Raw genomic sequence first — 23,985 nt, 5'->3', positions numbered from 1 at the left:
AGATGTAGCATTCCCGGCTTCATGAACCATGGCTTATGAAGCCAGGGGTGAGTGTTGGGGCCCACATGATTATTCCTTGCCACTCCCCTCCTCCCATTGCATGTAGGCTTTGATGCAGAGATCCCGAAACTTATTTGCATCTGAAATGGGGAACTCTAGTCCAATGGTTGGTTTGGTAACCAGGACATTAAGTCAGACTCTCATTCAGGTTAATATATCCTGCTTAGTAATCCAACACTGGATCAGAGTTTTCCATTTATTGATATTTATTTATTATGAACATTTGTTACTTCACAAAAAGTTCCAGGATGGGGTACGATAAGAATAAAAAGCACAATCATACCTAAAATAAAAAGCATAAAACACCAATTTCAGATGTAATGGAAACTCTAGTTCCAGGATCTCCACACCAAAGGTGGCATTGAAGGGAAGGAAGGTCAAGAAGGTAATATGCACAGCGGACACTCTACCAAGCTTCATAGACCATGCCTAATTACAAAGTTGGGAACATTATGTCCAAACTGGCCCATTCTGTGCTTTTTCTGAGCACACATACACACAACTCCAGCATATACACAGCCCTGATTGTAGTGTTAGGATGGAAAGAAGGCAGGTGGAAGAGGATGTTTATATAACAAGAAAAACCCTATTGACACTGCCCAGCCCTGCATATCCACTTTTGAGTCTTTTCAATAGGAATTCTTTGAAACTGCAACTCACTTACTGCAAGTCCACAGAAGGTACTTGAAACCTGTTCAAAAGCTAGATACAGATCTACCCAGCCAAATATCTCACTACTCAGCTTCTAGTCTCAAAGGTAACTATATGCAACGCTGACCTTCATGACCAGAATCCGCAGCAAAAAAGACGCAGTCAAAAGGGTGCCACAGAAGTCATTTGTTCAACCCTCCCATCACCATGTCCTTGTCCTCACCTTGGCAATGTTGAAGTCGATATTGAAGCTCTGCCCATCGCCCTCCACCTGCCAGATCCATATTTTGCAAGCCAACTGGCAAGTGCTTGTGCTGAGTCGCTCCAATGTGAAGGTGCAGTGTAGGTAAGGCTGAAGCCCACTCCAAAGGTGATAGAAGGGAATCTCCTGTGAAGAGAGGGCAGGCTCAGGTTGAGGTGTGTGGCTTTCCTCAAGGGGGAATGCAGAATGAGGGTCCTGCATGATGATGACGCCTAAGGTGTGAGCAAGTGCCAGCAGAATTAGGAAGGAGGCAAAGTGCAGAAGTAGACCAATGAATTTCTGCCCCCAAAGAAGGTTCTTACTACAGGCAGGGTACTTGGCTTGGTAATAGCCAAGCAACTTTCAGATGGGGTATCCCTGCGCCTGAGGACAAGGGGCTATGCACTGAATCTCAGCAAACCGAGAAGAAAATGGAGCAGACAGAGGACAATGACAACAGGCCAGGGTTTTATAGGGAAAGAGTGCCTCTAGAGCCTCAGCCTGCCCTGGATGCAGAACATTCCCAGAGCAAATGGGCACACTTGCCTGATAGCTGACAAGAAGTTTGCTCTTCCACAGTGAGCTGGGCACATCATGGATGGAGAGACGCAGATTGTGGTAACTGTCCTTGAAGTGCAGGATCCGTGGTGCACCAATTAGCTGTCCCCCCATCTGCTTCTCTACTTGCACGACTTCCTGTGATGGCATGAACATAAAGGGTGGGAAGGGAGGAAATGAGAGGCTGAGGTTCTAGAACCACCTTTTCCTGGTGCCCCATCCCAACCCTTCTGGTCCAATGGTTGCAAAGCTGTAGTACTGACTATGGAGATGCAAGGGATTGAACTGCGTTGCTGTGACAAACCCCTGGATGGCAAAGGTTAGCATAGTAGAAGATACTATGGTCATAGTGGGGAAGGGAGAGGCCTGGCTTAAGGTGAGGTTAGACATCCTGCGATTCTGGTGAGATAGTTGGCATGAGAGGCAGTGTACTGGGTACACAGTCAGTGTTGCTGAAGTGGCAGATACAGAGATGACTTACTGTATGTTTATGGCTGGTCAACAGTGGTTTCTGAGACAGTGTTCTCGGATAAATAATGGGTTATTGAAACTGGAGAGATCATAGTACTCTAGTATAGGTGTGCAATTGGTGGAAGAAAGGCTTGAGATATGTTTGTCAGCATTTCCAGGACAGTATTTTGGTCTCTTGGAGGTAATACCTTGAGTGCATCACGGGTGTCACTGAGGCAATACACACGGACATCATATTCCAACCCAGTACAAGTGGTGGGTGCGAAGAGGACCAGTTTGAGGCGCTTTGAAGCAGCCATGCTGAGCGATTCCCCCACCAAAGCAAAGCGGCCCAGTTGTTCAGTGAAGATGTAGCAAGCCTGGGGTTCCAGCTGGCAGTGATAAAGTTCCGAGGGTACTGGTTCACCCAGGTGCAGCACATCCTGAGAGAATGGGAAAATGGGTGAAGGGGGAGAGAAATCACCCCAATCAGCAGTTACTGGTACAGCAAGCACAGAACTAGCATGAAAGAGAGCCAAAGTGGACTATTATGGCAAACAAGTGTCAGTGAAACATTTCTGACTAACGTGATAGAAGTACACCGCTTGGATATTCCTTGAATGTAGGCTGGTTTATAAATTCTGAAATAAAATAAATTTGGCACATTGCCAGTAAGAATGACAGGCCGGCATACAGCATGCATGGACCTGTACGGGCTGGTGTGTGAGCACACACAGCTGCTATGGATGACCAGGAATGCAGCACCGGGCTTGAGAGGGGAGGAGGGCTGTTGTTCTCTAGGTGCATCCAGAAATGTTTGCACTACATTCAAGCTCACCTGAGGGCCTGGGATCTCTCACAACCCCCATTGCAGAGCACAGATCAGGATCTCCTTGGCCCAGGAGCCCAAATGTGCCTATGCTGGGGAGTGAACAACCCAATAGATTCTGTAAATGCTAAAAATAGGGCAGTGTGTATTCTTCTGTTTAGAAAAAAACATAAGAGTTGTAATACTAGAGGTAAAATCCAGCTTTCATTTTCTGCAAAGCACATTTCTAGCACTTTTGGAGAGTGTATGGCCAAGCCCTGATGAAGCCAGAGGGATAACTGACTAAGACGTCCAATGTTTCCAAAGGATGGGACTTCAGTGCCATGCATAGTTATTAGTCCCTCACAGTAGTAGCAGAAACAGAATACAGTTTGTAAAGCAAGCAAAAATGTGAATATGTTTAATTTGCATAATATAGACAAGTTGCAGAATTTGAGTTACTTTGGCACAGACTGTTGTTTTTTGTTTGTTAAGCACAGAGTACTATGCAGAAAGCCCTTGAATTGCTCTCCAACTGCCTGAGGTCAAGCACTCACCTCCCATGTGCCCTCACACGATTGCTTCTTGAGGTGGAGACTCCAGGTCTCAGGGTTTGGCTCCACACAGTGGTCCATGGCTAGGATGACAGGTCTGGTGAGCAGCACTCCTGGAGGACCACAGCTGACAATGGGGCTCAGCAGGGTCTGACAGCCAGCCAGGGGCAGCCTCAATAAAAGAGCGAACCATGAGCTGGTCAGAGAAGTGGCATACAAAGCCATCCATGGACAGGTCTAACTGTTGTCATTAGTTGGTTTCCCCTGGTTATCATCCCAATGGCCCCAGAGTGCAAACAGGATCTGGATCTCCACCATCACAGGGAGAAAGCAGACTAGGGAAATGGGGTGGGGTTAGAGTAACCGTGTATTACTAATGATCCAAGCAAAGATATTTAGTAAGTGCAATCAGAAATTGATGCTGACCCATTAATCCTAACTGTAGGGGAATCGGGACAATGGGGAAGGGCCGTGGTTCAGTGGCAGAGCATCTGCTTCACATGCAGAAGATCTCAGGTTCAATTCCCGGCATCTCCAGGTCATCCAGAGAAATTGAGAGCTGCCACCAGTCAAGTATACCAGCCTCTCCCAAACTTTGGGTCCTCAAATGTTGTTGGACTACAACTTCCATCAGCCCCAGCAAGCATGCCCAATGGTCAGGGTTGATGGGAATTGTAGTCCAGCAACATCTAGGGACCCAAAGGTTGGTAAAGGCTGAAACAGACAACATGGACCTAGACAGACTCAGTCTGAGGCAGCTTCCTGTGTTCCTAGTAGTGGAAATGCCTCAGTTACGGGAGACGTAACTGGGAACAGCAAAAACACTGAACAACAACAAAAATAGCATTACGCATCATTCTTTTTTTGGGGGGAGAATAGAAAAAAAAAAGGTACACCAGCCCAGCAGGTAAGGTTCCTTAGAAAATGACTAGCTAAAGGATGACTCTCCTTTGGGCAGTCCGGCAAGGTTCTCTCTGGCTGGCAAACTCCACCAGCTTAACTAATGTTTTATTTATTGATTAAATTTACATCCTGCCCTTCCTTCCAGAAGGAGGCTGGGGGCAAACAAAAACACTAAAAATACTCTAAAACATCTTAAAAACAAAAGATTTTAAAACATATTAAAACAAAACATCTTTTTTTTAAAAAAGCTATAAAAAGATCTTTACAAGCAATTCTAACACAACTGCAGACTGGGATACGGTCTCTACTTAAAAGGCTTGTTAAAAGACGAAGATCTTCAGTAAGCGTCAAAAAGACAATATAGTGCCTGTCTAATATTTAAGGGGAGGGAATTCCACAGGGTAGGTGCCACAACACTAAAGTTTTGCCTCCTATGTTATGTGGAACAGACCTCCTGATAAGATGGTATCTGCAGGAGGCCCTCACCTGCAGAGCATAGTGACTTGACTGGGTATAAAAGACGTAAGACAATCTTTCAGGTATCCTGGTCCTAAGTTGCATAGGGCTTTGTACATCAAAATCAGAACCTTGAACTTGATTTATCCTTAGTGCTCCAGGCCAGGCCACTTTAGACGTCCTAATCAAATCTCCCACCTCAGTCTTCAGCAGCACCAAAGGGATTCTTGACACTAAATGTGCCATGAAGGAAGCATGCTTTCTCCATTTGCTGTTGCTGCAGTCGTGAGCAGCAGGATGCAAGCAAGAGTGGGTTATCAAGGGCCAGGTCAAAAAAGCTAAATCAGACAAACATGTTTGATAGCATTTTAGAATGCAATAAGACTGCTACAGTGAAATTTGTCTGCAAATGGCTGGTGATATTTACTGATTATATAGTCCAATCTTATGGGCATGATGTGGAAGTTAGTATTAACAGAGATTTCATGTAATATGCTCAGAATTGGGATGCTCAACTTGTAGCCTCTGTACACGTAAAACTAGTAATTGAATCCTATTGCCTATTTCAAATCACTTCTGTTTCTTTCAGACACGTGTGTGCCTGATTAGAGTTCTAGACTCTGTGTGGGAGACATTGGAGCTTTGTATCTTGAAGGTATATAGTTATACTGAGAATTTCCCTGCAAGAAGAGTTATGTGTATGCCAAGATATACTTTGTTTCCTTTCTGGATGCTGGGCAGAAAGTTGTGACTACAGCTACAGAAGACACAGCTCCATGATCATCTTCAAATCATTCAGTGACATCCATCTCATGAGTGGAAGCACATTTCTGCATGCCCGTCTGCATGACTGCAGGATAGCAGAGAAGTGCATCAGTCTATAGGGATGCAGATGTGCAAGAGCTCCCTGTGAATTCCACAGGTATCTCCATCAGCCAGAAGGTGCAAGTACCTGTAGAAGAGCTCTTGGACAACTGTGATGGTAGAGTGAGGATATGTGTAGGCATGTTGTGGACTGGAACCCTATTGGCATTTCAGGAAGTAAGGTTCCCATGGGCCACTAATGGGATAGCAGGAATTGTAAGGGGCAAGAGGAGTACCTCACATCTTCCTGCTTGTGCAGCGTCAGATAGATTTCATAGATCTTCCCTCGTGGGATGGCATCAGGTGGGATGAGCAAGCTGACACCTAAAGGACAGAGACATCATTGCTCAAGGGGAAGTAACACACTCTACCTGGTGTCAGACCTTCCTGTGGGTCCAGCCTTGAAAGATACATTCCATGTTATCTCTGGCCAATAGGCATTAATAAGGGCCTGCTTAGCTGAATGAGGTAGGAGATAGGCAATTTTGCCTTAAAGGGGACTGACTTCCATCTGGGAGGGAAATTTGCTTTCTAGCTGGAGTTTATCCACCAAAATGATCTCTTCCATTCCAAAACAAGCCACACGAAACCTCTTTCTCTTGGATGTGAGCGCTTGAGTGCTGGTCCAGCAGGGAACTAACAGAATCACAGAGCATGTTCACATTTCCCTACTTAGGCCACCCTAATCCCTAGCCATGTCATTTTCTTGTCTGTCCACCTCACCTGTGTTGGGTATCATTAATCGTCCACCCAGGAAGTTGAAGGTTCCATAAGCCATGTTGGCACCACTCCTGGGCAAGGAGCGGAAGAAACTCTGGGTAGAGAACCGAGAGACAAAGTCCACAGGATCGGCACTGGGTGAACTATGGTGCAGGGTGTGGCGCCCACTGCCCAGGGGGCTCAGCAGGTGCCCATTGCCAATCTGGAATTTGCTGGGTCCATCCTGGCGTGGGCACAGTGAGCCCTGGTAGGTCATGGTGGTGGTGCTCAGGTCAGGCTGGATAGTAAGTAAGTGGGAGTTATCTGTATGGAGGGAGAGAGATTATGTCAGTAATGGGTCAAATAGAGCTGGCAGAAATACGCATGCTGTTTCAAAGTACCAAAAGTTCTTCTCTTAGCACTAGATACAGACCTAAATTGCTTTACAGATGCAAATGCAGGTATTTTCAGTCACCTCAGGTAGGTAGCAGTCTAATCACAAAACATCTCATCAGACAATGTTGCATAAAATACGTTAACCAGCAGGGGTAACAGACTGCTGCAATGACCAGAGAAACAAAGGTCTCTGTTCAAACCATCCCTTTTTGTATTAATAAGGTTATGCATTTTATTTCCCAGAGATAGCTTTCTAAAGATGCAAAGCAATCACCCTTTCAGAGCCAGGGTTCTGGGCTAATTCACACAACCGATCTGCATGACACTGTTGTCATTTTAATGGCTTATTGCGTGTCAGAGTGCAAAGAGGTCAGCTTAAAAAAGGCCACAGGTCACATCATGCAGTGATGAGACAGTTAAGTGACTGATGGAATGACTGGAAGATACTTATTCGGCCTACACCTAGATGCACATGTTGACCCTGTTCGCATGTAATTATTTATTATTAGATTTATATCCTGCCCTTCCTCCCAGCAGGGGCCCAGGGCAGCAAACAAAAGCACTAAAAACACTCTAAAACATCATAACAACAAACCTTAAGATATATTAAAACAAAACATCCTTAAAAATATATTAAAACATCTTCAAAAACATCCTCTTAAAAAAAAGCTTTAAGAACATGATGTTTTACTTGTGCCTGATCATTTGCACAGCACATCTTCACCACCTGCACTCTAGCCGTCATCCAGCCTGTTTCATTGCCCTTAGCAAAATCATGTACTAAGGTGCAAAACGGGCTCAAGGCTGGAGAGGGTGCTCAGGGGCAACCATGTGAAGAGGCCGATGTGCCACGCTGTTCCACAGCATGACAAGGACTTCAACAGGGTCACCTGCTCTATCTACTGGGAACTCGCCCAGAGCTTCAGGAATCCTATAGATTCCATTAGTCTCCGGGGGCGGGCCATCTTAATCTGTCCACCACCCTTGCAGGGGAGGATCAGCGCCGTAAGTCTAAACTTCACCAGGAAGTGGTCTGAACATGACAATGGAGTGACATCCACCCCTCTATCTCTAGACCACCCATTCCTCCATTTGGAGCAAAAACCAAGTCGAGGGTGTGCCCTGACCTATGCATCAGGCCGGTGACCACTTGAGACAGCCCCATGGTTGTCATGGAGGCCATGAAGTCCCAAGCAGGAACACTAGAGGCAGCCTCAACATGGACACTGAAACTACCCAGGACTACTGTTCTGGGCACCTCCAATACCACAGCTGAGACGGCCTCCATCAGGTCAGTCAGAGAAGCTGCTGGGCAGCAGGATGGAAGATACACCAGCAGTAACCCTAGTTTACTGTTTCCTTGACCTGACACCAGGTGCAGGCCCTCATAGCCAGCTCCAAGACAGAGTGGTTTCCTGGCGACAGCGATGGAAGTTCTGTAGACCACAGCAACTCCTCCCTCCCGTCCCTGCAGCCTGTGATGGTGTTGCATCGAACAAGCAGGTGGGCAAAGCTGGATCAGATCAACTCCTCCCAGCTCACCAACCCAGGTCTTGGTAATGCACACCAAATCAGCACCTTCATCCATGATCAGGTCATGGACGAGTGTGGTCTTATTGTATACTGATCTGGCATTAAACAACAGCGCACAGAGACCATGGGTGCAGCAGATGAGCAACGAGGATCCCGTCCATGAGGAGTGGGAGAGGAACAAGGTAGATAGCCTTGCCCTCATCTTCTATGGTAGTTCATCACCTCCCCATGGCCATACCTCCCTCTACCCATGATCACTGAAATTGGGGTGGCATCACCCATGTTCCTCCTTATTAAGACTCCTCTTAAACACTTGATATGGACACAACAAGAGCCCACCAATAAATCCTACCTGAACCAGGTATTCCAACAGACCTCTGAGAGAATTGGGAACAGTCAGACCCACTCAATAACTTTCACACGGAGCACATTTACTCCCCCCCATCTCACACCCAGGGAGAGCCAGCCTTCTACCAGTTGCAGACTCTCACTATGAAGGCATCTGGCGACTTTCTCCTATTGGTCAGTTCACTGCACAGGCTCTTTATTTTATTTATTTATTTATTTATTTTATTTTATTAAGCTTATATACCGCCCGACTAGCAACAGCTCTCTGGGCGGTGAACATTAAAAATACAATAAAAATAACACAATACAGTATATCACAATACAAAACTGTACAAAAAACTGTACAGTCTAAAATCAAAATATAATAATTTAGAATTAACAGGAATTAAAATGCCTCAGAAAAGAGAAAGGTTTTAACCTGGCGCCGAAAAGATGATAGTGTCGGCGCCAGGCGCACCTCCTCAGGACCTCAAGTGTGAGGGAAGAGTCTAAGATGACTCCCAGACTACGCACCTGTTCCTTTAGGGGAGTGTAACCCCATCCAGGACAGGGTATATATCCACCATCCGATCAGAGAAACCATCCACCAACAGCATCTCAGTCTTGTCAGGATCGAGTCTCAGTTTGTTAGTTCTCATCCAGTCCATTGTCGCAGCCAGGCAACGGTTCAGCACGTCGACTGCCTCACCTGAAGAAGATGTAAAGGAGAAGTAGAGCTGCGTGTCATCAGCATACTGATGACAACGCACTCCAAAACTCCTGATGACCGCCCCCAGCGGCTTCATATAAATGTTAAAAAGCATGGGAGACAGAACCGAACCCTGCGGGACCCCACATTGGAGAACCCACGGTGTCGAGCAATGTTCCCCAAGCACTATCTTCTGGAGACGACCTGCTAAGTAGGAGCGGAACCACTGCCAAGCAGTGCCTCCAACTCCCAATTCCGCAAGCCTCTCCAGAAGGATACCATGGTCGATGGTATCAAAAGCCGCTGAGAGGTCAAGGAGAATCAACAGAGTTACACTCCCTCTGTCTCTCTCCCGACATAGGTCATCAAACAGGGCGACCAAGGCAGTCTCAGTGCCAAAACCAGGCCTGAACCCCGATTGAAATGGATCTAGATAATCGGTTTCATCCAATAGCGCCTGGAGCTGGTCAGCAACCACACGTTCCAGGATCTTGCCCAGGAACGGAACATTGGCTACTGGTCTGTAGCTGCTGAAATCCTCTGGGTCCAAGGAAGGTTTTTTCAGGAGTGGTCTCACTGCCGCCTCTTTCAGGCAGCCAGGGACCACTCCCTCTCGTAAAGAGGCATTAACCACTTCCTTGGCCCAGCCAACTGTTCCTTCCTTGCTAGTTTTAATTACCCAAGAGGGGCAAGGATCCAGTACCGAAGTGGTCGCACAAACCTGTCCAAGCACCTTGTCCACGTCCTCGAACTGAACCAACTGAAACTCATCCAACAAAACATGACAAGACTGTGCTCCGGACACCTCAGTAGGATTAACTGCTATTAAATAGGAATCTAAGTCCCGGCGAATGCATGAGATCTTATGCTGGAAGTGTTCAGCAAATTTATTACATCGAGCTACCGATGTATCTGCCGTATTTTGTAGGCCTGGATGGAGTAGGCCACGAACCACTTTAAAAAGCTCCCGTGGGCGTGAGAGAGATGACTGAATAGAGGCAGCGAAATGTTGTTTTTTTGCCGCCCTCACCGCTCCTACATAGAGCTTAGTAGAGGCACGAACCAGCTCATAATTGCATTCGTCAGGAGTTCGTCTCCATCTCCGCTCAAGCCGCCTCCTGTCTTGTTTCATCGCTCTCAGCTCCGGAGTATACCAAGGAACTACACATGCGCCATACACCCTCCCTACAACCAATCTTCTCTACATTGGTTTTTAAAACCAGTAGCAGGGGGTAGCACCCTCGCCCTCAGGGCTCCCCAAGGGGTGATCCCCTTTGGTGTCTCCCCTTCAGTGGTGACCCAGCCGGTGGCAGACCCACCACCCAAGAGCAGCCGGGCTTTTATGCCCCCTGACCCAGCCAGGAGCTGATGCAAGAGGCTGCAAGATTGACTGCCACCTCTCTCTGGGGTCAGGGTCAGACAAGCGGTCCCACTCCTTGCAGTACTTACCTGTGACCTCAGCTGTCTCAAGAGACAGCAAACCAGAGGAGTGAGCAAGGAAGCACCTAAATGCTCAGGTACTCACTCCCAGGGCAGATCTTCTCCAGTCCCCCAGTGCCGCAAGGCCATGATCTAAAACAGAGCATTGGATATCTTGAATGAGCAACTGCATGCTGTTCTTCATGCCCATCCCTCTCCTCCCCGTGCTGCCTGGGAGCGGAAAGAAACCAGAGCACTGGCTTACTGTTACATGCAAATCAGCACTCGTGGGTTGTTTCCCCCAAACAAACCACAAGCAGTAAGCTGAGTACAAACCTTGGCTACAGCTCATGATTTGTTTGGAGAGAAACAAACCGCAAGTGCTGGTTTGCATGTAACACTAAGCCAGTGCTCTGGTTTCTTTCCACTCCCAGGCAGCACAGGGAGGAGGGGGACATACATGAAGAGCAGTGTGCACTAGCATGCTGCTTGTCCATGGTAAGCCATGATCTATTTTATGTCATAAATTGAGTGGTTATGATGGAAGATGTGCTTATCCACAGGTGGCATTTTACTATATAAATACCTTTGACACCTCAACACCAAAAATGGTTTCACCCATGTAGCAATCACTGCAAGATTTGATTTTACTGCCTTTCTATACAATGTGTAATCGGTTCCCTATGTTTTTAGTTGCCATTTGCTGGGGGGTGCTGACAGTCATTGTGACAGAGAGATGCTAGCACCTACTTTTTCCTGGAAGTTTATGTTTCTTCCTTAATGGGGAACCTCCTTCAATGAACTAGTTCACAAAGGTTTGAAGAACAGCTGGCATACGTGCCAGGTGGTGGGATGACTAGAAGACCTTTCTCATAGGGTCCGATCCTAATCAGCGATTACGTGCCTTTACTGGTTGGTGTCCTGTAGTCCAGTGAGGAATAGCAGGAAACAATTAGGGCCTTGCAACTGAAAAGGGTAATTCTTGGGTATTTTAGCAGCTCCTCACAGAATATACGAATACCGTGTTTCTGACAGCTTCTCACAAAGCATACAAATGCCGTTCCCTCTGATGTTGCATCTTCCTTTAGTGAAGGCAATGCTTAATAGTGTCAAGATGAATAGCGAGAGGTAAATCTCTGGCATTTGAGTGTCTGGCTATAATTATTTTGTAGTAGAGTTTTGGTGTGCTGAATGAATCTGTGGGCTTTCCAGTATACCCTCAGCAGAGACCCTCTGCTTATGCTGATAACCATAGGAAACCTTCCAGTGTACTACAATTTTCGGCTTCTGGTATCAGAATTTTTTCCATTTAGACAGGTCTTCCAGACAGTTTTAAAAATTACTGAAATCACTGCCTTACTTGTTATATCAGATTCCACTGTGCTTTTAAGCTCTGTGTTTTCATTTTTTTTAGCCTTTGTGACAGCAAGAGGGAGAACAGCGGTGAGGGTGAGGATGGGGCAAGGGAACCTGAGGAGCACCTTGACAGTAGGTGCAATGGCCATGGCACTCTTAATCTGGCAGGTATTATCTCAGGAGTTCGAGCTGGAAACTCTGCTTTCTAGCAGGGAAGGAGGCACTGTAGCGACATCCTCCCTAACTGCTATAGAGTTATGACAGAGACAAGAAATGTCTCCATTCTGAGACCAGGCAGCCCCACACAAGGCCGACTGTGGCTCCAAGAAGATTGGTTGCCCAAGCGGCGGTCTTACGCCCACCACACAGGACTCAAATAATTCCCACCATGTCCCTAGGCCCTAGACTAGGGTGATGCTCACCGGCTTTGGTTGGCTTGATGCTGACCGGCTGGAAGCCTGCAGTGAGAATAGAAGAATCAGCCACATCAGAATCCAGACCTTCCTTCTTGCGGCAGTAGATAAGGGTTACCACTAGGAGTAGCAGCACCAGGCACACAGCCACAGCGACCAGGCCCACATACAGAGCCACATCCTCAGAGCTACCTGTTCCTGAAAAAGGAAGCAGGAAAACAGACAGGTGCAAGTAAACCAGTTGTTGCCCTGCATGAAATAATGCCATCTCTTTCTGGAGGAGGAACACACCACTTTTCTGCATGATGTGCAGTATCTGTGGAGGTCTGTCACAGAAAGGGATTTCTAGGGAAGAGACACTGAATGACACTTCATTGACTTTCTTACAGTGAGGCTCATCAAGGAATTGTTAACCAAAGCCTCCGATACCTAGAAACCTGCCTGTTCCCCTGCCTTTTATGCACAAAGGTTTAACAACATGTCCACCCTCTTCCTTTCTGAGCAAAGCCTTCGACTCACAGCCTCCCTCAATTCCCCATTATTTCATTCTTCAAACAGCAGTGCAAAATCAATCATGGAGAGGAATTGATTCCTTTGGGGTCTTATTTAGATAGGAGATGGGAGGATAAGATTATCAGCAGTTTAGTAACTCATTCTTATATAAATGCAAGATGACATTTAAAACAGCGTATTTTATGAGCATCTGGTTTGGTTCCTTTTTATACTAACTATAGCAACACAGGTATTTTTTAGTAAAAAAGAAAAAGGGTTTCTTTGGGGAAAGGGCAAAGGCAGAGACACCAAACGGTTAAAGTATAATGCATAGGCAGAGCTGTGTGAATGGTGAAACTGGGGCTGAAACAGAAAAGAGGTGTAGGAATTGTGAGTGCATGCCTAGTACACAAGCCCATTTAATTGTTCATAATAATAGTAACTATATCTGCAGAACCAGTGTGTTAGCTAGAAATGTATGTGCTCCTAGAAATGATGGCTGCAGACATGCTAGTTGCTTCAAAAGCTGCCAGACCATTTTCTCTGGCTGTGTTTTTGAAATGACTCTGCCCAAGGCTGGACACATCTCCCTTTTCTTCTGCTGATTAGGACGACCCACAGCAAAGTGTTGGGCCAATCACTGTGTCTGCCTGAGTCTACAGCAAAGAATTTTCATTGGACACACCTGGAATGGTAACAGGGTTGGTGGCCGATCAGTTTTGAAGTTTGTGTAAAGCTGACCTCAAGGTAAAATGTGCTCGAACAGCAACTTCCAAGGTTTTGGAATAAAAGAGGGTTCAGTTTGACTAGTGTCGTGTGTCCCCAACATTCAAAAAAGGTGGAGGCACACTGAAGCCAGCACAACCGCAAGTCTGTTTCTACCCAATGATTTGGGAGGGGTTATGAAACATGGCAGTGGGGAGGGAGGGATATCTCCTGACCTCCATAAAGGGTGCCTCTGTTGGAAAGGTTTTGTGGTAGAGATTGTTTTGGACAGGAAGAGGGCTGCAACTGGGGTGAAAATGAACCCTTCTCCTCCAATCTCATAACCTTCTGAGTAAAGCCAGACAGTCTTTAATTGAGGGAACTGAAATCTGGTTCATGACCTCTGAAGGTTGTTCAAAGCTCCATGGCCAAAATTCCAGCTACACTGAAGAGTACAAGTGTGTGTTGCCGTTTGTATGACGTATCCATAGACAGACAGACAAACAACAGGTGGGTTGACATCTAAGGGGTAGAGGACAAGCATGCAGGCCTGGAGTGTGTGTGTGGACAACACTTTTGTTAACACCATGTTAACAAAAGGAAGCAGACAGACACATTAGCCTGGTTTATGAGGCAACTTATGCACAGGGAATTGTGTGTAAGGGTGGGAAGGAGAGAAGGAGGGAGAAAGAGCATGTGTGTGCTTTATGTGAACCAGCCTTTTGCCTTGCTGTCCCTCTGAATCCCTTGCCAACCCCCACTGCCAGCTGGGCCAAACTGTCAGGCTGAATACCTCTGGGAAGGCAGGAGGCCATTGCTTCAACTGCGAGAATGGTTCATTTGATGTAAAAGGAAGAGAAAACCTCTAGGGGGCCTAATAAGCCAAGACAGTTAATGAGCCAGGATGGGACCTGTCACTCACTCTCCCACCCTGACATGCCAGAACAGAGCTCCCCTGCTTTGAGGGCCACACTGTCTGCTTGCTGGGCCAATGCACACCAGCCACAATCTTTTCAGAGAGAGCTCTGGGGCTCCATCAGAGCCTGTGGAGGGATGCATGGGCCAGGGGCATCACTGCCAAGGTGGGGTCCTGCTTTCTTGCCTGTGGCTACTAGGCGATGCTAAACTAGGCAGCAGAGATTCCATCTGTGCTGGGCAGACAGCTGCTAGTTTCTATGCAGACAGATAGACAGACCAGAAATGACAGGCCTCAATGACAGGCCTTTATATTTCAATCAGCCTGGAATATAAGGTGGCTCAAAAAGGAAAGCAGGAACGGGAAGCGGCACCAGTTGCCCACACCCACACCTACCTGGGAGAAGCTTCTCCAAATTCTCGGCACAGCCTTGAAGAGGCTTTATCAGATTCATGACACACCCTGCCACCAATCCTTCCCTCCATCTCCAGCCACAGCACAAAGATGGCAGAAGCGGCAGAACTTACCATGAGCGCACAGTTCACTGGTGCAGTTGCGGGTCTCCAGTTCAGGCCCTTGGCACTCATCCCCACCATTCCGGGGTGCTGGATCCGAGCATTCACGGCTTCGCCAGTGTGTACAGTCTGCACCGCACACTGACCACAAGCTCCATGCTGACCAACCGCCAGGCACTGCCAGACAGGAGGAGGCAGTACAGAGGCTTAGTAACCAAAATACTAATTCAAACAGTTTATCATCCTGCCAGTTAATTATATCTCCCCCCCACACACACTCCAAGCAGATATCTCACTAGCCAAATCCTTGTAGCTCTCTAAAGGGCCGAGAGGACACTCCTGGGCTATTTCACCGAAGGCAACAAGGGGCTGGGTCTACACAGTTCATGGCTGGCCCGCTGCTGCCCACAGAAGCCATCCCTAATGGGGAAAAGGGGCTCTTCCCACATTTGTAACATACCTTGGAAGGACAAGGGCTCAGAGATGGGAGAGAACAAACACAGACACACGGGTGGGTTGGGGGAAGACAGGAAGAGCAAAGAGGAAGGGTAGGCAAGGCAAAGACTGGCTGCTCTTGGGACTGTTGGTTCAAACAGAGCTGAAGACACAGAAAAAGAAGTCTCAGGAACACGCAACACCATTCCAGATTCATTGGCTATTCAGCAGGGTTGCTTTGGGGAAAGGGCAAAGGCAGGGGCACCAAATGGTTAGGGAGTCGTACATAGGCAGAGCTGTGTGAATGCTGAGCCCGGAGCTGAAAAAGAGCAGAGGTCTAGGAATTGTGAGTGAAGGGCATGAGCAAAGTGTGCCGTTCGACCTACTCTGGGCTTTACATATGTTGGCCTCCCTAAGCATTGCTCGGCCTTAGGGTGTGAGCGAGCACAGCAAAACAGAGCCACGGGAGCAGGTGCATAGTGGTGGCAGGGCAGTACCTGGGCACAGGGTGGCGCAAGAACTTTTCTGCACATTCTGGCCCTCACAGAAGGCCCCCCCGTTGAGTGGCGTTGGGTTGGTGCAGCTCCGGCTCCGCTTCTGCCAGCCCCGTCCACAGCTGGTGCTACAGGCTGACCAGTCCGTCCACGTCGACCAGCCGCCATTCACTGGGGGGAAGGGACAGCATCAGCTAGAGCTCCCAGCTAGGGCCCTGGGAAGGCCAATGGCTGAAGTGAGCTGCCACCCCCACTGGGAGCAGAGGGTGGGGGCTCTCTGGGCCTGGAGAAGGAGCCAAGGGGCACAACTGCTGGCTCTGGGATTCCAGCTTCCCTCGTGTTTTTGTATGTGTGTACAGTCTGGGGAGAATACAAAGGAAAACATGGGGGTATGCAGGAGGAGTCACAAGCAGAGGGGCGGACACTTGGAGTAGGGGGTAGGGGAGTCATGCCACTTTCCCTTTCGGATTCTGCAGAAGCATTGCTTGATCCCTGATCACATATAAAGCTTGTCTCTACCCACCCCCACCCCCACTCTCGATCTGTCTACTACATCCAGAATGGATTTTTTCCCCAGGGTGAGGTATATATACTTAGCAAAGTTCCATCTTCACCATACCTGCCCCCAATGCAGTTGGGTACATTATCAACAGGGCCAGTCCAAGAAATGTTGCTGCCTGTTGAGATGGACAAGCTGCCACCCCCCCTTCTCACCCCCTATTTCTAAGAAAGCTGACTGGACTGGCAGTTAAATCGTACCTCACTTTGCCTAATGGCAGGGCCATCCCTGACCATAACCTATTTTCCCCTTTGATATTTATCTGCGCAGGGGCAGAGTAAGGGTTCAAGCACCCAAGACACTCGATTCCTGCCCCCACTCGGTGGAGTTATGGAAAGTTCTTGTTCCCCACTGGTCCCCTTTTCCTCAGGGCCACCCATCCCATCCTCTGGTGGAGCCCTACCATAGACAGTGACAGCAGCAGGCGAGCTGCGACGGCGGGCCACAATGTTCTTGGCCACACAGGTATAGTTGCCCGTGTCAGCCAGGCGGGCCTGCTTCACCACCAGGCTGTGCTCCAGTGTGATGTAGAAATTGGGGTCCAGTGCTGGGTCCACGAGGTCTTCGTTGCGCAGCCACTCGACCTTGGGGAGACACAAGCCACATATGGGGCAGGAGGATTGGGGCAGGCTGAGCAGGAGCTTTTAAAGACACTGTGGCTGCTACGTGTTTCAGAGGGAAACATGTTCTGGCACTGACCTAGTGAGGGACAGAGATTGACAGGCTAGTCAATGCAGCCTGAGGAGGCTCCAAAAGGTGAGTTAATGAGCTCTGCAGAGACATGAACTGAAGTCAATCAAGCAACAGTGATGAGGGTGAAGGGGAGTAGGCTACCATGAACCCAGTCTAGATCATCCGCAGGCACTGCAGAATGGCAAAGCCAAAGCTGATGGGATGTGGGTTCCATGTCTGGTGGTCCCTATCAAGCTTCTTGTTTATTTGTTTGCAGTGGGTGGGCTTCATGGACTATTCTGTCCAATGGCCCCTCAGTACTGTTCAGGATTAAGCATGCAGCGCCGGTACTCACTTCCGCTGGTGGGATCCCCTCTGGAGGGTGGCAAGGCAACACAATTCCCTGCTCAATAGAGACCTCTTTGGCCACTGGCTCCTGCTCAAAATTCTTCCGCAGATCTAGAAAAAAGAGAGGCTCAGAGAGGTATTATGAAAACACCAACGACCCCAGGTCATAACTAGGCTACTCCTCTGTTGCTACAGACTTATTTGTTCCCTGCCAACACCAGTGCCCAATTGGTCATAGCCAATTCCGTTGTGAAAGGCCTGCTGAACGGGCTCTGATTTTCAGCCATAGGATCCAGGCTGTGGCTTATCCATATACCCAACAAGAGTGCTGGTGCCAAGGAGCCCCTGGGCAGGAAGGTAGGTTGGGGGGGAATGAAGGGGAGGCTTGAGGAAAGGGGTGATGGGTGATCTGAAGTCATAGAAGGGTCCCCTGGGCAGACAGGATGGTAAGCAGGACATCACTCACAAGCAATGCGCACGTAGGCCTTCTGGCTCTTGGTGGTGCCGGACGTGCTCCAGGCTACGCACTGGCACCAGTACTCTTCCAAACCAAAGATCTTCTCCACCTGCTGCCGCGAGATATCAATCTGCACTTCCATGAGGGGCAGGCCTGCCAATACACCAGGGGAAGGAAGTGGTGGGGAGAAATCAGTGGGTGGAAGAGCTCTAGCCTCTGCATATGTAGGTATGCCAAAATTCTGTGGAAGAGCAGGAAATGTGCAAAACAGCATGGAGTGCAGAATTTAGTTTCTTGAGGACCTCAAATGTCATGAGAAAAACAAATCCAAACAGGTTTCTGGCCCTGACTGTTGCAAAGATATGCTTGGAAGTTTGTGAGAAATCCCTACTGAAATCTCAAGAGACCATGACAGTTAGACTGGCACAAAAGCAGTACTGGTGGTATGAATATGAAGACCTCCTAACTCCAGCTCAGCATGAGGAAAGAAATTGACAGTTGGTCACCCAGCCATAAAAAGAAATTCCTCTGTTACGCTTTTGATCCCCACCCCTTCCACCACTCACCTGTGGTTTTGTTCATGCTGCGTTGTATGATGTGGTCACCCTGGTGCACCCACTCGCCATTGCACTTGAAGTAGATCTGGGTGGCAGGTGTGGCCTTGCAGGCCAGGGTCACCGGTTTGTTCTTGACAATGTAAACATCTTCTGGTTCCAGCAGGAAGTGAGGGAGCAAGTCAGAGGCGGAGCCAGGCACAGGGATGGGCACAGTGGCACTCTGCTGGGCACCTGGGCAGAGCAGAAAGAGAGGAAGGGGTTAGAAACTGACACATTTGCAATCAGAACATTCATCCAGGTCATGAAGAATCAGGTTTCCACCATGGGCTGTATATGTTGGATTGAGGACAATCAAGCTTGCATAAGACTTGCGGAATCAGAAGGGCAAAGTTCTCACATGAAGCACATTGATGTGAAGTTCCACTACCTGAAGGACATAAGGGAGAAAGGACTTCTAGAGATGACCTACTGTCCAACAGAAGAGATGACAGCTGATGCTTTGACCAAGCCATTGGGCAAAGTCCGACACCAGAAGCTACGAGGCAAGATGCGCCTTGTAGAATGAACCAAGTTCTCGTTGAGAAGGGGTATTGGAATATATGAGGTTCAACTCCAACTTGGGTTGAGGCTGCATGGGGTTAAAAAGGGTAGCTAGAGAGGAGACCTCTTGGTTGCTAGGCTATACATATCCCTTTGATCTCCTGCTGTCCCTTCCTGCTAGACTGACATGCAGAGGATGTTGATCCCAGTTCCTTCCCTCCTTCCCAGTCTTCTTCTTTCTCTTGAGAGGGGAGCACACATATTCCTCTGTCTCTCCCTCTCCTCCAAGCATGAGGGCAAGCACTGGGCTCAGTGTTTGCTTCTCCAACTTAGCTAGTTAGCTAGATATAGGACTCTTTCCTATCAAACATGTACTTCCAGAATAAAGTAGTTATTTCTTATTTTAAAGCTTAAAGTCTCTCCCTAATTTTCAGAGAAGGTAGAATCTTAGCAAAGGTTCAAACACACACACACACAAGCTTGCTCAATACTCTCCGTTCTGCAGCGCAACTCTGCAGGGTCCTACAGGACATTGGACCCAGCGTCCTACAGTATACAGATGGAATTTATTCCACACATTAAGGTTAGTCAGTACAGACAAGATGCCTTTGCTCCACTGGCCCCCAAGACTCACAGTCCTCTATGATCAAACTTCTTCAGTTAAAGGGCAGGGCTTCAACTCTCCTTCACTGTAATCAGAGCAGCAGCGGCTCTTTGGGGATCTTCGCTAATTACACAGTTAATTAGTCCGTAACATTAATGAAAGCAACTGCAGCAAGAGCTCTCGGTCCTGCTCCTGGCCCCATAGCCAGCTCAGATGGGTCATGTTCTCAGTCCTGCTATATCCAATCAAACACCACTGGGGGTCAGGGCCAGCGGAAAGCCCCAGTGGTACTTTCTCTTCTCTGGGCAAGTGTATGTTACAGCAAGTGTCAAAAACACACTCATCTGACATTTACCACTGCTCTTAAGATTTTAGGAGGCCAGTGGGAGATGTCAGAAACACTTCCAGAGGAGTAAATTAAGAGAATTATAATCTCACATAATATATCATCCCAAGCTTCTACATCAATAGGGAAATCAGAGGAGATAGTTGTAGAGGATCCCTTTAATAGGAATGCATACGTACAGGTGGTATGGTCATCGGAGTCAGACCACTGGTTCATCTAGCTCAATACTGTCTACACAAACTAGCAGCAGCTCTCCAGAATTTCAGACAGGGGTCTCTCCCAGCATTATCTAAAAATGCCAGCAATTGGACTTGGGACCTTCTGCATGCAATTGGTTGTGTGTAAGATTCCTTTCTCCCTGACTGATCATGAAACAGAAATTTTGGCTGTGGAATGCTGTCCAATGCATCACAATGGCTATGCCTGCTGCTATTCACAGTTGTGATACCTGGCTGCACATATTGTTCCCAAGCAATATTGGTAATATATAGGAACTGATGATATTAGCGGTATACTACTGGTATATGTAGGTCCTCTAAAAATGGTTGTGCATATGAGGTCTGAAAAATAAAGGTCGCTGCTGTGAAAGACTTTTGGGACTCGTAATGCCCTTTAGCTTTGGCCTACAATCGCTTCCTGTCCCATCTCATCACTTTGCTAATGACCTTCCTAGATAAACTTGATGTCCCTTCTTCAAACTTAAGTCTACCAATATCCCTTCAGTTTCTTATTGGGACAGCTCGGCAGCCTGTGGTATTACTACGATGTATGCACAGAACTGACACTCAGATTTAAACTTCCACCACTATGCCTTAAATGTAGCTTTTTACTCCTGAGGACTGGAAAGTCCAATCTGGTGACAGGCTCAAACAAAAACTAATATTTATTATTCGATTTATATCCCGCCCTTCCTCCCAGCAGAAGCCCAGGGTGGCAAACAAAGGCACTAAAAACACTTTAAAACATCATAAAAACAAACTTTAAAATACATTAAAACAAAACATCTTTAAAAACATTTTTTTTTAAAAAGCTTCCAAAATATATTTTTTAAAAGGTTAAAAAAACATTTTTTAAAAAAAAGGTTTAAAATATATTAAAAAGCAATTCCAACACAGACGCAGACTGGGATAAGGTCTCAACTTAAAAGGCTCGTTGAAAGAAGAAGGTCTTCAATAGGTGCCAAAAAGATAACAGAGTTCTAATATGTAAGGGAATGGAATTCCTGTCTAATATTTAAGGGAACGGAATGCCACAGGGTAGGTGCCACCACACTAAAGGTCCGTTTCCTATGTTGTGCAGAACGGACTTCCTGATAAGATGGTATCTGCAGGAGACCTGGAGAGCACAGTGATCAACTGGGTATATAAGGGATAAGATGGTCTTTCAGGTATCCTGATCCCAAGCTGTATAGGGTCTTGCACAGCAAAACTAGAACCTTGAACTTGGCCTGGTAGCAAATAGGCAGCCAGTGCAATTCTTTCAGTTGCGGGGTGACACGTTGGCAATACCCTGCCCCAGTGAACAGTCTCGCTGCTGCATTTTGCATCAGCTGCAGCTTCCAGACCAACCTCAAGGGCAACCCCACATAGAGCACATTACTGTAATCCAGCCTGGAAGTTACCAGTGCATGGACAACAGTGCTCAGACTATCCTGGTCCAGAAACGGCCGCAGATGTCTTACCAGCCGAAGCTGGTAAAAGGCACTCCTAGATAATAGATGTAATTCACATTGCTCATTATGGCGAACCAGCCACTATCTCACAAGAGACATCCACATACCCTCCAATATGTGTTAGGTAAAGATCTTTACACTGTTTATACTGTTTTCCATTTGCCATTGGCCTTTGTTCAGCTGGGATAGACAAATGAGGTTAAACGAATGTGATTTTGTGATAAAACAGCATATTGTTGGCCACCATGGGAATGTGGTGGGCTAGATGCTGATAAAATAAATACAGAAATGCTCATACAGAGATAGCAATCCACTTTGGTAGGGTGGTCAGCAGACAATTTGACAAACACTAAGGGGCTTTGGGATCCTTTGCTTCAAAATGTCATTTGCCCTATAATTTATAATGTATATGTACATACTTAAAATAATACCACATTTTTGTCTACTTTGCCCACATGTCTGGATACTAGAATTCCAGAATTTTGAAAGCATAGTATAGAGCCAGTGGAGTGTCAGGCTGGGACCTGGGAGGCCAGGGTTCAAAACCCCACTCAGCCATGAAGTTCACTAGGTGATCCTGGGCCAGTCACGGTCTTTCAGCCTAACCCACCTCACAGGGTTGTTGTGAGGAAAAAAATCGGGAGGGGAAGAACCATGTTTGTACGGCACCTTAAGCTCCTTGGAGGAAAGGAGGGAAATTTATTTATTATTACATTTATAAAGTAAAATACAATAAATATTGATGACGTTTAAGATGGTTCCACATTCAATCCTCAGACAAGAAAACTAGTATTGTTAACCAGCCATACAAATACATTAGGAAATTTTGCCAGCAACTAGCAGACATCAGGAGAAAATCTCAAAAGGAACACCACCCCTGCCTGACCATACATCATTTGCCACTGCGCCCTCATCCTGGACCCTAATGCATGGCCCTGGTTCTTCACCCTCCCCCGATACATCACGGTGCCCCCTCTACTCTTGGCAGGCGTGCACAGCCGAGGCCGCTGACAACAAACTCCTCCCGCCTCCACCGAGGCTAATCCATCACGGCCGGAAATGCTGGACGCCACGCGCCCAGTGAACCTTCGCCGATCCCTCATGTCTACATTTAACTGCTAATGAAAAAGAAATGTAGTGTGACCGATAAGGGACATAGCTCACTTCTCCGGGGGCCTCGTCCCGTCATGCCACTCTGAGCTGATCCCGCTCCCTCCCCCCTGCTCCTCTCCCTCCGCCTCACAGCCGCTGGCCGGGCCCAGCGGCGTCTCTGCGGGACAGCGTTGCTACAAGCAACCCGGGCCTGGGGAGCTGAGCTCTGGCCACGAGGAACGAGAAACTCTGCGCTTATCCTCAGGCAGCGGGAGTCTTCAAAGCCCAGTCAAGGGGAGGACAGGATTTCGAAGCCTGAGCAAGCAACACGCGGGAACTTTGTGCCAACGTCTCTGTCGCTTCTCTAGCCATAACACACACACACGCTCCTTTCTGCCAACCCCTCTCCCTCACAGCTGGTGCTTCCTCACCATTTGCTTCTGCGTCCCATTTCAACAGCCCTCTCATAATCTCTGCCATAATTGTTTCTTTTCCCTTCCCTCTCAGCAGGAATGCCTGATGTAGCACAGCGCAATGCCCCCCACACCTCCCAGGGTTGTGCATAAGACGGGATTCTCACTCCTACAGCATTTCTTACAAAGATGATAAGCCGCACTCGCCAAAATGCCATCCTGTATACAACCATAAAAAAGCCACAGTCCTGTGCTCCTTTGGCGTCTGATTGGTTCCCTCACCCATTAGTCTCTCCATCCCCCTCTCCAGCTCCACTTCTCTACTCGAAGGCCTCAGGCCAGTCCACTGCTGTCCCATTTCCCTGGTCCAACTCAAGACTTAAATCTCTGAGGATCTGCAGTTGCATGATCAACCAGCACCAGTATCTCCTGAGCTTCCTAGTACATATCTGCTAGAGATCAGTTTGTGATGTGCAAGTAGTTCCCAAGCCCTCATTTATCCCTCCTTGCAATCTATGGCCACCTTTCATCCACACAGCCAATGGGATAGGAGCAGCTTCAGTATACTGTGATCCCCACTGCTCTTTTCTCAGGCATTTGATGGCATTGTGATGTGCCAGTTGCTATGTCTTAATTATTGCAAATTGGTACTGTTGATTTTTTTTTGGCAATGTTATAATGTTTTATCTTTGTTGTTTTAAACTTGTATGTTTTTAAATTGTGAGTCACTGAGAGACCATTTGGTATTATGTGACTAGCAAATGAAATAAT

The 23,985-nt window shown here is 47.5% G+C and overlaps 1 protein-coding gene across 2 annotated transcripts in view; it reads right to left on the bottom strand.

Annotated features, from left to right (window-relative positions):
- Positions 1 to 23,985, bottom strand: part of UNC5A (unc-5 netrin receptor A) — a 110,767-nt gene that overhangs the window by 2,164 nt on the left and 84,618 nt on the right. The window contains exons 2-14 of one of the 2 annotated variants that reach the window (XM_061617564.1): positions 18,557 to 18,778; positions 18,000 to 18,143; positions 17,541 to 17,644; positions 16,917 to 17,097; positions 15,958 to 16,125; positions 15,038 to 15,202; positions 12,407 to 12,595; positions 6,269 to 6,568; positions 5,782 to 5,869; positions 3,326 to 3,494; positions 2,170 to 2,403; positions 1,499 to 1,648; positions 935 to 1,099 (exon numbers count right to left, since the gene is read on the bottom strand). In XM_061617564.1, coding sequence (XP_061473548.1) covers positions 935 to 1,099; positions 1,499 to 1,648; positions 2,170 to 2,403; positions 3,326 to 3,494; positions 5,782 to 5,869; positions 6,269 to 6,568; positions 12,407 to 12,595; positions 15,038 to 15,202; positions 15,958 to 16,125; positions 16,917 to 17,097; positions 17,541 to 17,644; positions 18,000 to 18,143; positions 18,557 to 18,778 — 2,279 coding nt within the window. The remainder of the gene's footprint in view (positions 1 to 934; positions 1,100 to 1,498; positions 1,649 to 2,169; positions 2,404 to 3,325; positions 3,495 to 5,781; positions 5,870 to 6,268; positions 6,569 to 12,406; positions 12,596 to 15,037; positions 15,203 to 15,957; positions 16,126 to 16,916; positions 17,098 to 17,540; positions 17,645 to 17,999; positions 18,144 to 18,556; positions 18,779 to 23,985) is intronic. The other variant, XM_061617565.1, reaches the window with a different exon arrangement.

Source organism: Rhineura floridana, chromosome 3, assembly GCF_030035675.1.
Source record: "Rhineura floridana isolate rRhiFlo1 chromosome 3, rRhiFlo1.hap2, whole genome shotgun sequence".
In the NCBI taxonomy this organism is placed as follows: domain Eukaryota; kingdom Metazoa; phylum Chordata; class Lepidosauria; order Squamata; family Rhineuridae; genus Rhineura; species Rhineura floridana.
Note: the sequence above shows the minus strand (reverse complement) of the source record. Positions and strands in the feature narration are given on the sequence as shown.